Source organism: Helianthus annuus, chromosome 7, assembly GCF_002127325.2.
Source record: "Helianthus annuus cultivar XRQ/B chromosome 7, HanXRQr2.0-SUNRISE, whole genome shotgun sequence".
Taxonomy (NCBI): domain Eukaryota; kingdom Viridiplantae; phylum Streptophyta; class Magnoliopsida; order Asterales; family Asteraceae; genus Helianthus; species Helianthus annuus.
The window spans coordinates 120,060,481-120,075,276 of record NC_035439.2 but is presented as its reverse complement, the minus strand read 5'-3'; the positions used below and the strand labels follow the sequence as shown (position 1 = coordinate 120,075,276).

Sequence of the window (14,796 nt, the reverse complement as noted above, 5' to 3'; positions counted from 1 at the left end):
AAAGCAAATGTTTATCAAACTACTCTCTCCTTTGGATTGTGTTTAACAAAGTTTGTATTCATTTCTGCTGCACTTTTTACTGTTTCATATTCTCTGAATGTTCAAATTATACAAACAAACACAATCATGACAGCCTCTGATCCTAACAATTGGTATCAGAGCTTGGACAGTCAAATTCGATCTAACAATCAATTTGACATAACAGTTCAGCTCAAAATTCATTGATACTAAGGTTGATTGTATTTAGTTGAAAAACAGAGCAAGTGAAATCATGTTCAAAATGATGAACCTGATTCTCTGTAAAACAACCAAGATGTCATAAGATTCACAAATTTTAATCAACAAGTGATGTCATGCACAAATCATTCATAGTGTCCAGATCTGGAAACTTATCTGGTTACTATGGTATGTCCATCTTCATTCAAAATTGACTTCAATGATTGTTATGGAATTTGTGATGATTTCATCATATTTTATACTAAAGAATGTACCTCAGATTAGCAAAACCTATGTTCATATAAACACTAGTTTTTGCTAACATAAGAAAGAGGGAAATAAAGCTTTAGTCAAAATTTCTTATAGCTGAGTGAAAATCATCACCAAGTGTGGGAATCACCCCTATCTTGATGAATCATTTCGATTGTGTTGTAAGAGTGTCTTCAAAGCCTCCAAGTGTGTATTGTGTTAGCCTTAGAGAAGGCATGCATATTAAGAGTCCAAAAGAAAGTAGAGGGAAGCAAAGAAGATAGAAGGGAAGTTGTTTTAAGCAACACATAGTTAAAAAGCTCATAAACTATAGACTAGGCAAGGCATTCCTAATTCCCTATAGTTATGGCTCTGATACCAATCTGGTATCAGAATACTCCTACTATAGACTAGGGAAAAGTATGGCAATCCTACCTAATTCCCTATAGTTTTGGCTCTGATACCAATCTGTCACACCCCAACCGATGGCGGAAACATCGGGATGAGACGAACAAATTGCTCAAAACAACATAACACTAAATGTGACAATATAAATTAAATCATTTTATTAAATTCTAAAGTAGGGTACATTGTCTCAAATAAACAAACATAAATTCAATCATTAACTAAAATGCTAAAATGGGTTTCTAAAGCCATCCTAGCTTGTTTCTTGATTCTTGAACATTCAACCTGCAATATGTATTAAAATAAAGTCAACAAAAGCATGTTGGCGAGTATACAAGTTTTCATACATAGCATAATACGTGTTTAAAATGTTGCTCATATCCAAATGTGAAATACAATATCATATTGACAGTATATACTCGAAACGATGTTACTCTATGTGTCCAAACCAAAGTTTAACGCAATTAAAGTGTCCAACCCAAAAGTGTAAGGGTGGTTTTAACATAGTTTAACCTAACAATACTCGTTAATATAACGAGAGGGGCGTTTCTCAACCTATAGCGCTACCATTGTTAGGGGAGGCTTGTACGAAGTTAATGAACACATAGTCATGAATGTTTACATTAGCATAACATGTCTAACATGATTAATATGTATCACATAGGGTAAAGATAGAGTGTGCGTAAAATGTTTGATGTGATTGTGATGTTTGATATAGAATACATATTGCACCCAAAAGTGGAAAATAGAAAATGAGTCATGTATACTCACCTTAGTTTGCATTGCGTTTCTTGGTAAGAGATTAAGAGAAAGAGTTGTCCAAGAGATTTGTAACGAGCGCAAGAGATCACCCTATTTGATTTTAAGTATATGTTAAGAACAATGCTTAAAATGATGATGGGGATTAATAATAATGTGCAGATTATTAATTTGTTAAATAATAGTATTTTAATAGTACTCGATGCAAATATGGTAATAATAGTATGAATAATAATAAAAATGTAATAATAATAATAATAATGATAATAAAATGATATTCTTAATGTTAATATTTACTGATATTAAGAACAATAAATATAATATTAGAAATAACAATAATAATATAACTAATTTTATAATACTTGAATTTATTTTGTTATTAATAATAGTAAATGGTTTTTATCTTAATAATGATAATAATTTATATTATAAATAATTACATTCATATTAAATATATTAAATACAGATAACAATTTAATATAATAATTACCGAATTTTGATTAAATATCGGATTATAATTATATAATTACTGAATTTATATCAATTAGCTTTATATAATCTATTTTTTTTATAATACTAATTGATGCTGAATTTTTAACTAATTAAATAGTATTTACTGAATTTTTTATTAATTATATAAATAATAACTGATTTTGTATTAACATTAATATTAATAATAACAATACTGATTTATATTAATAATAATATTAACAATAATACTGATTATATATCAACAAGAATATTAATAATAATAGTTATAATAATAGTAATAATAGTTGAATTTATACATTAATAATAATGATAATAAAAATTCTGATTAATATATATATTAATAATAATAATAATTCTGATAATTAATAGTATTATAATTTTGATATTTATTTAATGATAATAATAATAATAATAATAATATTAATAAAATAAGAATAAAAGAAGTGAATGGGGTTCATCACCTTCCCCTCTAATCGACTGTATATGTTTCTTTCTTTCTTTTTTTTTTTTCAAACTTGTGTTTAGAGGATTATTAAGATAAAAAGGTTAATAACAATGCTCACGGGACATTAACAAGGGTAATTGGATAGCAAGTATTATACCGAATCGAGTCAAGTCGAGTCCGTCGAAAGCTCCGGTAAGTTCTTCTCTTAAGACCGAACAAGAACAAGGATCCGGTCGCTGTTAGTATCGTCTGTATTAATCACGAATACCATTACTCGAAACCGAAATAAAAAGAAAGAAAGATAGACAGGAACGAATACCGAATCGTTGGACATGAATCCTTGTCGTGCTTCGGATGTGTCCGGCAACGAGTAGCTTTCTCCGGCAAGAGTTTCGAGCTGTGAAGGTGTGAGATATTTTCGAGAATGATATGAGGGTGTCGAGCAGTGACGAAGGGTTTCAGTATTTATAGCCGTTCGGATGTCTCGTATTTGCGGAAACGAAATCATGTATGAATGGTAATGGACGTGTGTTTGGAAATAATTGATAAACCGGTATTTGGAATGATTTTACTACCGCACATAGTCCGGATCATAAAAGGAAAGGATTTCTGTAAATCGTTTTAGGCGGCAAGGTTTGAAGGAAAAAAAAGAAAGTCTGAAATACCGCATAATATTAATTAGTTCCCTTATATGGTTGGATGTGGCATGCCCGGCCGGATGGTTGAGAGATCCTTTGTTATGCACGAGGTCGCGAGTTCGATTCCAAGGGGGCCCGGTTCTCACCCAGGAGACCCCCCCTTTTTGTTCTTTTTTTGACTTAACCAAACTAACTGAGTTTTCTAACTCAGTTAGTGGTTTCCTTTGGTAATTATTGACCTGGTTAGACTTAACCAGGTTAAGTCCATTGTTACAAAGGATTAGCTAACCAAGTTAGTTTAAACTAACTAAAATTCATTAAAATCCCTTTTTATTTATTTACAATACTAATTTATTTAATTAATTAATTTATTTAATTATTATAAATACTATATTTAGTTATTTAACTAATATATATAATTATAATTATTTGATTTAGCCCAGATTTATGGAAATTTACCGAATTAACGTACGAATTCCCGATTTTTGTCTAGTCTAGGGTAATCTCTTGATAATACTTGATTTAAGAGTTGGGATTTGGAATATCTTTCAATTGTTTTTACGTGTTTGACATAGTTTAACGTGTAATAACATAACATAGTATTAAAACAAGCATATGATCAAAACGATGTATTTTTCATTATGATCCAAGTCTCAAAATACAAAATAGGGTAAAGTGAGAGTATACTGACTGAAATTAGAAAGTTTAATACGACTTGCTCACGGGACATTAACCACTTTCGAACCTCTTTGACGGAAAAAACATTGTCCGAGTCACTGTTCCAATGCTACATATCCTTGTCTCCATTCAACACATAAGTCGTGAGCTTCCTATGCAATTCCACTAGCTCTTGAATTTCATCAGTGGACCTTGGATAAGCTTTCCAACTCCATGAGATAGCATTATGATGACCATCCATCCCCAATCTCTCCGCCACCACACACCATTTATTTGTCAGATGAGACCCTCATAGTTCCTCTCAAAGAGCTCACAATCGACGACAAGCTGCGATTCGTTGAGGAACCAGTAGAGATTACGGATCAAGACGCTAAGATTCTCAAGCACACCAGAATACCTCTCGTCCGAGTTCGTTGGAATTCCCGTCGTGGCCCAGAGTATACCTGGGAACGAGAAGACCAAATGAAACTCAAGTATCCCCAGCTGTTTAAGAAAAGAGCAAACACTACTGAGACTGAAGCTACTGCAGAATTTTGGGACGAAATTCCAAATCAACAGGGGAATGATGTGACACCCCAAGAAAATCAGGAAAACAACGCAACTTAACTAGCTTCCTCAGTAACCACGCGCTAAATTTCGGGACGAAATTCTCTTAACAGGGGGAGAATGTGGCAACCCTCAAAATCCCATGTATTCCGTACAATTCATTAATGATAATTAAAGTGTTTGACGACTGTGTGGAATTACTTAACTGCTTTCTGATATCTGGGTTATACTTACATGTATTTGTTAACATACTAGTAGGATACAGAAAAGTTACTAAATAGTCCGGTATGCCTTCCTGAGTGTTAAAAATTAAAAACGTTGCAAAAATATATATGTAGGACGCTTTACGGATTAATTAAGCAGTTTAACGGAACAGTATCCGACCGAACAACCGGATATTACCCGGGACACCAAATATTTGTCAAATACATTGTGTAATTATTTTTGGCTAGTCATGGTCCCCGTATGCCATAACACCCGCTAGAAATCAATTCACTAACATATAAAATCTAGTCACTTATAATCTAACTATTATTTACCACTTTGGTCACAATGTTACATTAAGACCCCCCCCCCCAACGATTCTAGTCCCTCATGGACCCCACCATATCAAACATCCATACTTCAAATATTTGCTTTGATTATATTGCCATATTTTATTAGATTATTACTTGTGATAGTAACCAAGATATGTGAATGAATCTTTAAAAAGCATGGATCATAGATTGTTCATCATTCCATAGAAATCATTCTCACTCCACTTCTCTCTCTCTCTCCATTCGGTTTACTACAATTGAATCCACCACCATCACCCTTACACCTTCATCTTATTCATTTACATATTCCATACAAAGCTTCAAAGTGAGCCATGGAGGTTACATCTTGAAGGACTTTTCAAAGGAGCTTGTTTCAAGTCTTTTAACCATCTTCTCCTTACCAACTTTGCACTAGATTCTACCCTAGCTATATGCTAGTAGTAAGTCTCTTGTTACACTCTTGTTAATCTTGTTTCTATGATCAAAGGGTGTAGTATGTTTAAAATCACTAAAGTGTCAAGAACAAATAGATAAATATAAAAGTTTACTTATGATTGATACATAAAGATGAAAACTTGTTGGTTTAAGGGTGGTTAATGTATATATGATGTTTGATCGTCAAACTTCTGATAAGCCCGTTGTTCGGACACTTGTTAATACGTTTTAGTAACATTTAAACCACAAAACAGCAAGCTGAGTAATGATTTCAGCCGACTTCATCAGGCTGTAACAGGACCATAAATTAACGAAAAATGTATTTTCTGAAGACTAGATTTAGGTGTTATAAAATACGGTTCTAATGGCACTGGAATCGTAATTTTTGGACTTCGTTTACTATTTTTAAAGAACCGATTCGTAACAGCAGCTTAGGCTGAGTTTTTACAGCCATAAATGAGTGTTGTATTTTCTGTCGTAACTTGTATTTCGTGTAGAATCAGACCATGAGATTTGTACAGTAGATGACAACCGATGCATTTGTAATTACCCCACTGGAATTTCGTAAATCAGACACTCGATGAATTTTTAATAAATTTTTCCGTGGACTGTGGTCAGAAATGCATAAATCTGAGTTCAGTCCAGAATATGATTTTTTATAAAATATTGGTAGTGAACCGGACCCCGATATTTTTACACAATAAAATCTGGAATGTTTAAGACATCCTGTAAAAATTTGGGAATTTTTGGAATAATTTAACTATTTTATTAAAATGTCCAAAAACAGCCGGTTTTGAATATAAATGCTGAATTGAGATAAGTTGTGACTTGCATGTCTAAATGTCGAGTATGCTATCCGTGAATGATCTAACATGTTATATATGTTATGTGCATTATCGTATGTTTGATTTTGAGTGGGGAATGGATGGGAAACTTAGATGGGCATAAACCGTTAAAACGATGCATGTTGTGTGATAGATACGTGTAGGAACTTTGTGTTCTATTTGAAAGCCACTAAATGACTAACTGGTAAATTATATTAGGATGTGATTGACCGACCTTGACTGTTAGCTATATTTGAGAATCTAACCGAGCAAGCCGAGGTGAGTTGACACACTTTCTAAGGCATGGGATTCCCGGTGGTTTGGGAATGGGTTAAAGAACTTAAAATTGAATCTACATATTCCTCCTTGGGTAGGATATGTACGGCCATCCTCCTTGGGTAGGATGCCAATATTATTCCTGCGTATTCTCCTTGGGGAGAACTACGTACGTTCGTCCTCCTTGGGTAGGACAACAACCTTAAAACTTATTAGACAAAACTCTATCATTAAGTCCCTCATTTTATATCGACTTAATCGCCGAGGCCAATGGCGAGCGGGTCATTAGTTAATAGCGCTATTAGGTTTAACAAACCTCACACCGTGCCAGTCGGACGGGCGTGTACTAATGGACTATGGCAAACCATCAGTGATGATAGACACTGATGTAGGGCACAACTTACTTGCGTAGTAGTCGATATCATACGGTCTAGTGGTTCACATGGGGAAGCCCCCACTAATCATGGAAATGGTTTGGGTAATAAAGAATGAACTGGTTAATCTTACTTTCAACTACGGGGTAACCCCCACGGCAATTACGCCAACGAAAGACAAACCGCGTTTTCAGAAACAACTTAAAACTAAACAACTAAACGTGAACTCACTCAACTTTGTTGTTGACTCGTTGTTACATGCCTTACAGGTCGTTAAATGCTTGGAGCTTGCACGAGGAAGGAGTCGTTGTGGGATACGGACTGTCATGTTCCGTAATAAACACTTAATCCTTATGAACTTATTAAATCTACGTTTTGGATTTTAAACTTATGGACTATGAACTTATATTTTGGTATCACGTATTATGCTTCCGCTGTTTAATTTAAAACTTGGTTAGCTGGCTTTTGGTCACCAATTGTATTGTGGTTGGTTTTATTTACTTAAATACGTTGTTCAATATGATTGGTGGCTCGATCCTGGTCACGTCACGCCTCCAAGCGGTGGTACTCCGCATGGTGGATTTTGGGGGTGTGACAGATAAGACCTTGATCATAATGTTTGTTTAGGAAAAACTTGTTTTCATGAATGCACCACATAGCACCTTGTTTCACATAGAATTTCACATAGTATAACATGAATAAAGTGACATGAATTTTCACATAGGGTAACCTGTATGGTGAAGGCATAATAAATTTAATTTGTTTACGAAAGAGCATCATTAATTGTTTTAGATTGCGACAATAATGCGAAATGTGTCTCCTAGCTAGAAATGAATGAAATGCTCAAACGTAAAACACATAATAATTGAGATAACATAAAAAGAGATTTAACGTAAAATATGGATTGTCACGGAACGTAACATACGACAATTCCAAAGTGAATCAAAGTCCTTTTCGAATTAAGGAAACGTGCTTTGGCCTATTAGACAGATACTCTCATCGAGAAGCGACTAACGGTATTTGTCCTTCCAGTTACTACACGTCCTTAATCGATTGGGAAAATCGAAACTTTGGCGAGATTGAAAATCAAAGAGTGGGACTAGTTAAACAAGATGCAAGTATCACCTCTAACTTGATAACATCGTACCCTAACGTGGTTGGTACTTATCCTAAGATTAGGGTCCACTGGAATATGAAATGGAAAACTCCCATCAAGGTTTGGATATCACTCCTAACTTGAGGGTAGATTTCGTGAAAAAATCAAAGTATAGCTGAGTGAAAATCATCACCAAGTGTGGGAATCACCCCTATCTTGATGAATCATTTCGATTGTGTTGTAAGAGTGTCTTCAAAGCCTCCAAGTGTGTATTGTGTTAGCCTTAGGGAAGGCATGCATATTAAGAGTCCAAAAGAAAGTAGAGGGAAGCAAAGAAGATAGAAGGGAAGTTGTTTTAAGCAACACATAGTGAAAAAGCTCCTAAACTATAGACTAGGCAAGGCATTCCTAATTCCCTATAGTTATGGCTCTGATACCAATCTGGTATCAGAGTACTCCTACTATAGACTAGGGAAAAGTATGGCAATCCTACCTAATTCCCTATAGTTATGGCTCTGATACCAATCTGTCACACCCCAACTGATGGCGGAAACATCGGGATGAGACGAACAAATTGCTCAAAACAACATAACAATAAATGTGACAATATAAATTAAATCATTTTATTAAATTCTAAAGTAGGGTACATTGTCTCAAATAAACAAACATAAATTCAATCATTAACTAAAATGCTAAAATGGGTTTCTAAAGCCATCCTAGCTTGTTTCTTGATTCTTGAACATTCAACCTGCAATATGTATTAAAATAAAGTCAACAAAAGCATGTTGGCGAGTATACAAGTTTTCATACATAGCATAATACGTGTTTAAAATGTTGCTCATATCCAAATGTGAAATACAATATCATGACAGTATATACTCGAAACGATGTTACTCTATGTGTCCAAACCAAAGTTTAACGCAATTAAAGTGTCCAACCCAAAAGTGTACGGGTGGTTTTAACATAGTTTAACCTAACAATACTCGTTAATATAACGAGAGGGGCGTTTCTCAACCTATAGCGCTACCATTGTTAGGGGAGGCTTGTACGAAGTTAATGAACACATAGTCATGAATGTTTACATTAGCATAACATGTCTAACATGATTAATATGTATCACATAGGGTAAAGATAGAGTGTGCGTAAAATGTTTGATGTGATTGTGATGTTTGATATAGAATACATATTGCACCCAAAAGTGGAAAATAGAAAATGGGTCATGTATACTCACCTTAGTTTGCGTTGCGTTTCTTGGTAAGAGATTAAGAGAAAGAGTTGTCTAAGAGATTTGTAACGAGCGCAAGAGATCACCCTATTTGATTTTAAGTATATGTTAAGAACAATGCTTAAAATGATGATGGGGATTAATAATAATGTGCAGATTATTAATTTGTTAAATAATAGTATTTTAATAGTACTCGATGCAAATATGGTAATAATAGTATGAATAAAAATAAAAATGTAATAATAATAATAATGATAATATTAGAAATAACAATAATAATATAACTAATTTTATAATACTTGAATTTATTTTGTTATTAATAATAGTAAATGGTTTTTATCTTAATAATAATAATAATTTATATTATAAATAATTGCATTCATATTAAATATATTAAATACAGATAACAATTTAATATAATAATTACCGAATTTTGATTAAATATCGGATTATAATTATATAATTACTGAATTTATATCAATTAGCTTTATATAATCTATTTTTTTATAATACTAATAGATGCTGAATTTTTAACTAATTAAATAGTATTTACTGAATTTTTTATTAATTATATAAATAATAACTGATTTTGTATTAACATTAATATTAATAATAACAATACTGATTTATATTAATAATAATATTAACAATAATACTGATTATATATCAACAAGAATATTAATAATAATAGTTATAATAATAGTAATAATAATAGTTGAATTTATACATTAATAATAATGATAATAAAAATTCTGATTAATATATATATTAATAATAATAATAATTCTGATAATTAATAGTATTATAATTTTGATATTTATTTAATGATAATAATAATAATAATAATAATAATAATAATAATAATAATAATAATAATAAAATAAGAATAAAAGAAATGAATGGGGTTCATCACCTTCCCCTCTAATCGACTGTATATGTTTCTTTCTTTTTTTTTTTTTTTTTTTCAAACTTGTGTTTAGAGGATTATTAAGATAAAAAGGTTAATAACAATGCTCACGGGACATTACAAGGGTAATTGGATAGCAAATATTATACCGAATCGAGTCAAGTCGAGTCCGTCGAAAGCTCCGGTAAGTTCTTCTCTTAAGACCGAACAAGAACAAGGATCTGGTCGCTGTTAGTATCGTCTGTATTAATCACGAATACCATTACTCGAAACCGAAATAAAAAGAAAGAAAGATAGACAGGAACGAATACCGAATCGTTGGACATGAATCCTTGTCGTGCTTCGGATGTCTCCGGCAACGAGTAGCTTTTTCCGGCAAGAGTTTCGAGCTGTGAAGGTGTGAGATATTTTCGAGAATGATATGAGGGTGTCGAGCAGTGACAAAGGGTTTCGGTATTTATAGCCGTTCGGATGTCTCGTATTTGCGGAAACGAAATCATGTATGAATGGTAATGGACGTGTGTTTGGAAATAATTGATAAACCGGTATTTGGAATGATTTTACTACCGCACATAGTCCGGATCATAAAAGGAAAGGATTTCTATAAATCGTTTTAGGCGGCAAGGTTTGAAGGAAAAAAAAGAAAGTCTGAAATACCGCATAATATTAATTAGTTCCCTTATATGGTTGGATGTGGCATGCCCGGCCGGATGGTTGAGAGATCCTTTGTTATGCACGAGGTCGCGAGTTCGATTCCAAGGGGGCCCGGTTCTCACCCAGGAGACCCCCCCCTTTTTGTTCTTTTTTTGACTTAACCAAACTAACTGAGTTTTCTAACTCAGTTAGTGGTTTCCTTTGATAATTATTGACCTGGTTACAGGTTAAGTCCATTGTTACAAAGGATTAGCTAACCAAGTTAGTTTAAACTAACTAAAATTCATTAAAATCCCTTTTTATTTATTTACAATACTAATTTATTTAATTAATTAATTTATTTAATTATTATAAATACTATATTTAGTTATTTAACTAATATATATAACTAGTTGATGCCCCGCCCGCGTTGCGGGGCGATGGCCGAATAATTCTCAACCAATTAAAAAAACAGTATTATAGTTTTGTTAGGAAAAAAAAAAAAAACGATGACAAGACCGTAGTTCTGAGCTCAGGGCAAAACTATAGTTTGTCAGGATTAATGAGCGAATGTTAGGCAGCTCCTTGACATGGAAATAAATTTAATCCAGTCAACCAATTAAAAAACACTTTTATAGTTTTGCTAAAAAAAAACTAAAACGATAGCGATACTGTAATTTGAAGTGAGGGCAAAGTTGTATTTGTTGACTTGGGTAAAATCGTAATTTGCCAAAAGTTAAAGTGATGGTAATGCTATAAATTTGAATCGGAGACAAAATCGTAATATAACTATGCACTAAAGATAAAATCGTAATTTTAAGCTGGGGACAAAACTATATTTTTAATTTAAACTCGGGCAAAATCAAAATTTTGAAATGATGGCAAAATCGTAATTTGAATTGGGGGGCGAAAGCATAGTTTTATTTTGAAGCAGTCGAAAACATAAATTTAAACTTAATGCGAAATCATATTTTTTGAAAAGGGCGAAAATGCAAAGTCGTCATTTTTAGTTTGGGCAAAAGCAAAAATTTATTTTTAACTGGGGCCAAAATTGTAGTTGTAATATGGGGAAAATAATAATTTTGAACCGAGGGCAAAATCGTAATTTTGGGCGAGGGACAAAAACGTAATTTCTTTTGAAGTGGGGGCGAAAATATAATTTTATTTTAACCTAAGGACGAAATCGTAATTTTAAAGCGAATATAAACCGAGGGCAAAATCGTAATTTTGGGCGAGGGACAAAAACGTAATTTCTTTTGAAGTGGGGGCGAAAATATAATTTTATTTTAACCTAAGGACGAAATCGTAATTTTAAAGCGAATATAAAATTTTTAAACCGAGGGCAAAATCGTAATTTTGAGCGAGGGACAAAAACGTAATTTTATTTTGAAGTGGGGGCGAAAATATAATTTTATTTTAAATTAAGGACGAAATCGTAATTTTAAAGCGAATATAAAATAATAAAGCCGTTGGTCCAATAGGGGAGTGCCACACAGCTGTGTGGCACTATTCCCCCAATCTTCCTTTTGTTATAGTAGAGAATTATAATTATTTGATTTAGCCCAGATTTCTGGAAATTTACCGAATTAACGTACGAATTCCCGATTTTTGTCTAGTCTAGGGTAATCTCTTGATAATACTTGATTTAAGAGTTGGGATTTGGAATATCTTTCAATCGTTTTTACGTGTTTGACATAGTTTAACGTGTAATAACATAAGATAGTATTAAAACAAGCATATGATCAAAACGATGTATTTTTCATTATGATCCAAGTCTCAAAATACAAAATAGGGTAAAGTGAGAGTATACTGACTGAAATTAGAAAGTTTAATACGACTTGCTCGCGGGACATTAACCACTTTCGAACCTCTTTGACGGAAAAAACATTGTCCGAGTCACTGTTCCAATGCTACATATCCTTGTCTCCATTCAACACATAAGTCGTGAGCTTCCTATGCAATTCCACTAGCTCTTGAATTTCATCAGTGGACCTTGGATAAGCTTTCCAACTCCATGAGATAGCATTATGATGACCATCCATCCCCAATCTCTCCGCCACCACACACCATTTATTTTTCTCGAGCCGGAATAAAGTAGGATACAAAACTTTCAACGGTTCACCTTGTAACCAGTATGGATTTTGTTAACAAACTCGCATTCGAAATAAAACATATTACAAATTCCAAATTCCGTTATTTTACCAAAAAAATAGTATTACGATTCCAGTGTCCGCCATGTTGAGCAAACCACTAATATTGCAAATTTCCAAATTCCCTTATTTTTAGCAAAAAAAAATGTCAAATTGTACAAGCAAACCGTGGCTGTGTGTATATATATGATTCAAACAAATACGAGCATTCTATCTCACAACTATCTCACAACTTGATTGATCACTTGCTTAAACAAATACGAACATTCTATCTCACAACTATCTCACAACTTGATTGATCACTTGCTTAAACAAATACGAACATTCTATCTCACAACTTGATTCATCACTTCCTTAACGCTTAAACTTGTTTTTCCTTTATTAAAGATTCAAGGATGTCTGGGTTTTCATCACCACCTTCTTCCAACCCTAACCCTAATTCTTCCCGTTCGGGCAAACTAGGGGTGTTCAAAAAAATCCGGATCCGAAACCGAAACCGAACTATCCGAAATTCCGAATCCGAATTATCCGAAAATTTGGATATCGATATCAGAATTTCGGATATCCAAAAATTCGGATTCGGATTCGGATTCGGATAGCAATATTGAAAATTTTCGGATAATTCGGATATCCGATATCCGAAATATTAAATAATATTATTTTTAATTATTAGATAATAAATATATATACCAACAAGTGAAAACCCTAGCCTCTTTCCATCTTATCTTTTCCACCCTTTTTCTCTAGAGATCTAGATCTGATACCTTCAACCTCTTCTTCATCTTATCTTTTCCACCCTTTGATCTGTTCTTCGTGACTTCATCATCGTTCAATCTGCTTGAGGTTTGAACTGTTTGACAGTGCTTCATTCCACCACTAATTAATTTTTGGAGATGCCAAACTAAATACTCAAAATACAAGATGCTCGTGGATTCTTGTGCTTTTTCTTTAGTATATTTTGATTATAATGAGTAGTTTTTTTTTCATGTGTACTTTTAATTTCTTTGATTTCGTATTTAGGTAGCTTTCATTTTTTGATTTTGTATTTGGGTTGCTTGAGCTTCTGCCGATGATAAAAGTAGAATGCTCTTCAAGTTTGAATTTTTATCTTGAAAGTGGAAATAATGTTTGATTTTTTGAATATTTTATCTTGAAAGTAGAGATAATGTTTGATTTTTTTAGATTTTCGGATATCCGTTTCACTATCCGAATCCGTATCCGAATTTTCGGATATCCGAAATTCGGGTATCCGAAATTTCGGATACGGATTCGGATAGCGAAATGAACTATCCGAACTTATCGGATATCCGAAATTCGGATATCCGAATTTTCGGATATCCGGTTTTGAACACCCCTAGGGCAAACGAAAATGTAATCCAGGTAAAACAATATCCATCTTCTTCTTTGCTCAATTTAAATACTTTCATAAACAATTTAGGGTTTTTTTTTTACTTACACCGGACAAATATGTACAGATCCAGAAGCTGAGGTTATCGAGTTATCGCCGACATCATTAACCGCTACGAATCACTTCGTATGTGAGATCTGCAATAAGGGTTTTCTAAGAGACCAGAATTTGCAGCTTCATAGAAGAGGACACAACTTGCCATCGACTCTTAAGCAAAGAAACAAGAATGAAGTGGTGAAGAATAAAGTGTACATATGTCCAGAGAAAAGCTGTGCTAATCATGACCCTTCTCGAGCTCTCGCAAATCTGCACGCAATTAAGAAGCATTATAGTCAGAAACATGGAGAAAAGATATGGAACTGTGAAACGTGTCCAAGGAAGTATGCGGTTCAATCGGATTGGAAAGCTCATATCGAGATTTGCAGTAATAGAGAGTACGACACTACATTTAGTCACGATAGGGTTTTCACAACATAGAGCTTTGTTTGTTTATTATTTATGGTT

The 14,796-nt window shown here is 33.3% G+C and overlaps 1 protein-coding gene across 1 annotated transcript; it reads left to right on the top strand.

The window, feature by feature from the left end:
• The first annotated feature begins 10,204 nt into the window (after positions 1-10,204).
• Positions 10,205-14,769, top strand: LOC118480245 (zinc finger protein JACKDAW-like). Its single transcript, XM_035974994.1, has 2 exons — positions 10,205-10,331; positions 14,360-14,769. Exons 1-2 carry the CDS (start codon positions 10,205-10,207, stop codon positions 14,767-14,769), a joined length of 537 nt encoding a protein of 178 aa, XP_035830887.1.
• Positions 14,770-14,796: the final 27 nt, after the last annotated feature.